This window comes from Drosophila kikkawai, chromosome 2L (assembly GCF_030179895.1).
Source record: "Drosophila kikkawai strain 14028-0561.14 chromosome 2L, DkikHiC1v2, whole genome shotgun sequence".
NCBI lineage: Eukaryota > Metazoa > Arthropoda > Insecta > Diptera > Drosophilidae > Drosophila > Drosophila kikkawai.
In genome coordinates this window covers 11,701,203-11,703,635 of record NC_091728.1, presented here as the reverse complement: position 1 = coordinate 11,703,635, position 2,433 = coordinate 11,701,203, and the positions used below count along the sequence as shown (strand labels likewise).

Below are 2,433 nucleotides of genomic sequence, written 5' to 3'. Positions count from 1 at the left end.
TTTTTGTTTTCCACATCTACTGCGATAAATTTATCAAAAATACTGTGCTCAGCTTATATAAATTTCAAGATTCTTTCCTAATATACAATCTAAAAATAAAAACCTAAAAGCTATGGGTACCTTGGGCAACTCATTAACTATTTTGCGGGAGCGCCGCCGCTTCGGACGCCAGTGCCTCTTCACCGACCGCAACGAGATGATCCTCAGCATTCAGCCGAGCGGACGCATGCGCCTGAAGTACATCCTGCGCAATCCTATTAACGAGGGCACGCAGTTATCCGATCAGATGGCGCTCTCCTCGATCATTACACACAACGTGGTCTTGGACTCGCACGGTATTAACCACTACGAGGGCGGCTGGAACATCAAGGAGGTGAACGTTATGGACGAAGAGTCCACACTGCGCTACCGCAAGAAGGTCGAGAGGGAGGACTCGTGGGGCATTGAAGTGAACCAGCTAATCCGCGATGTGATGACGATCAGCTCCCAGAACAACTCAATTAACATCTATGAGGACTATTTCAAGGACTTGCCAGAGGACCTTGGACACGGACTCAAGGTGCGTTTAAATGCCAGAGGCATCAACGTCTTCCACGACCTGTGGTTACCACAGCGCAAGCTGACCATGTGCGAATGGCTGAACACTGACCCGAACCAGTTCGTACTGTCGTACGTTAACGCTGGCAACCAGAAGCTCCTCAACATGTTGCCTGACTTTGGCAACGACAACCGCAATGCCTTCTACGTGTGGGACGTGGACGACCCCACACGCCCGGTGGCCCACTATGACTCCGACAAGTTGGTGCAGATCGCCAAGGTCTGTATGCGCGACGAGAACTACATGGTGGGTGGCCTTAACAACGGCCAGGTGTGCTACTGGGAGACCGCCGAGATGGGAGCTCCAAAAAGGATATGTCCGCTGGAGGCCTCCCATCGAGAGGAGACATCGGCCCTGTGCTGGGTGCACAACAAGGCAAACACCGAGTTTTACACAGGCTCGCTGGACGGGTCCATTAAGTACTGGGACTCTCGGGACATGGTAATGCCGGTGAACGAGGTGCTGGCCGAGCCGTTTCCCGAGTTGGTGCAGAACCGTCAGGACGCGCACGGGGTTACCGTCATGGAGTTTGAGTATACGATTCCGGTGCGCTACATCATTGGCACCGACATGGGCTACGTGTTCGTGGGCAACCGGAAGGGCCTCACGCCACAGGACACAATTATAGCTGCTTATCCGATGTTCGCCGGCCCCATCCGCAGCGTTATGCGTAATCCGTTCTTCGTGAAGAACTTCCTGCTCATCGGCGACTGGCGCGCGCGCATCTGGTCGGAGGAGGTGAAAAACTGCCCGAGCACCTTCTACTTCCGGAGCAAGCACCAACTGCTCAGCGGCGCCTGGAGCACCGGTCGCTGCTCGCTCTTCGTCACCGGCGACGAACGCGGAAACTTGCACTTCTGGGATCTCCTCATGAGTCAACAAAAGCCCTTTCAGACCGTCAAGTTTCCGCATGCCATCACCAATTTGGTCTTTCGGCCAGATGGTCATATGCTCACTGTGTGCCTCAAGAATGGAGACTGCATTATTCTGAAATTGGACGAAGGCATGCGAAGCGCCACAGTCAAGGAGAAGTCGCTCATAATGGCGGTAAGTCCTTTTGACCTTGTACACTACCTGAAAGCAAAGCTATATTCCTTTACCACAGATGTTCGAGCGAGAGATTTTTAGATGCAAGCATCTCGAGGCTCGGGAGGAGGAAATGAAGCTGAAGAAACGCCTTAGTATGCCTATTAAGGAGGAGGAGACCGTACCCCTCGAAAAGATTGACCCCAAGAAGAAAAAGGTGCCACCCAAAAAGGAATTATCAGAGCTAGAACAGAAAGAAGAGGAGGCTAATGCTTTCCTGAGGGCCGTTCAAAGCGATGTTGAGCTTACCCAGGCTCTGGTGGATTTCAATGAGGCTACAGACGCCATCGCCGCTAAGCGCTCCAAGAGGGTGTTCGTCGTGGAGCGCACTGTCTTCGAGGTGGATCAGTACAATTAAAGCGCGACTGAGGATTTTAATTGCTTACTTTTTCTCATGCATATCTTTCGTAGCAATTTCACATTCTGTATTCTGTAATCAATGTATGCATTCTAATAAATGCTCTGTTAAGCTGGATAGCTAAGCCTAGATTTTCCTTTAGGCTTCTCAATTGCTTACTCGCTTTTCTTTGAAATATACGAGATTATAAATAATTTAAAATTTAAGGAATGGAGTAAATAAATTCCATTGAATAGAAGCCCTTGCTGGAGCTGGTATCTATTGGAATTTATACAATACAAATACTTTTTATATACCTCTCGTCCCTCTTCTCTCCTGAAAATGCTGCTTTGATTATGAACACCAAATCTTTGGCACGTTTCAATTCATTAGCTTCGTGACATTTGTCGTC

The 2,433-nt window shown here is 49.6% G+C and overlaps 1 protein-coding gene across 1 annotated transcript; it reads left to right on the top strand.

The window, feature by feature from the left end:
• LOC108082694 (dynein intermediate chain 3, ciliary) lies at positions 1–2,166 on the top strand. The gene is made up of 2 exons (XM_017178200.2): positions 1–1,645; positions 1,704–2,166. The coding sequence occupies exons 1-2, from the start codon at positions 113–115 to the stop codon at positions 2,040–2,042; spliced, it is 1,872 nt and encodes a 623-aa protein (XP_017033689.1). The 5' UTR covers positions 1–112; the 3' UTR covers positions 2,043–2,166.
• Positions 2,167–2,433: the final 267 nt, after the last annotated feature.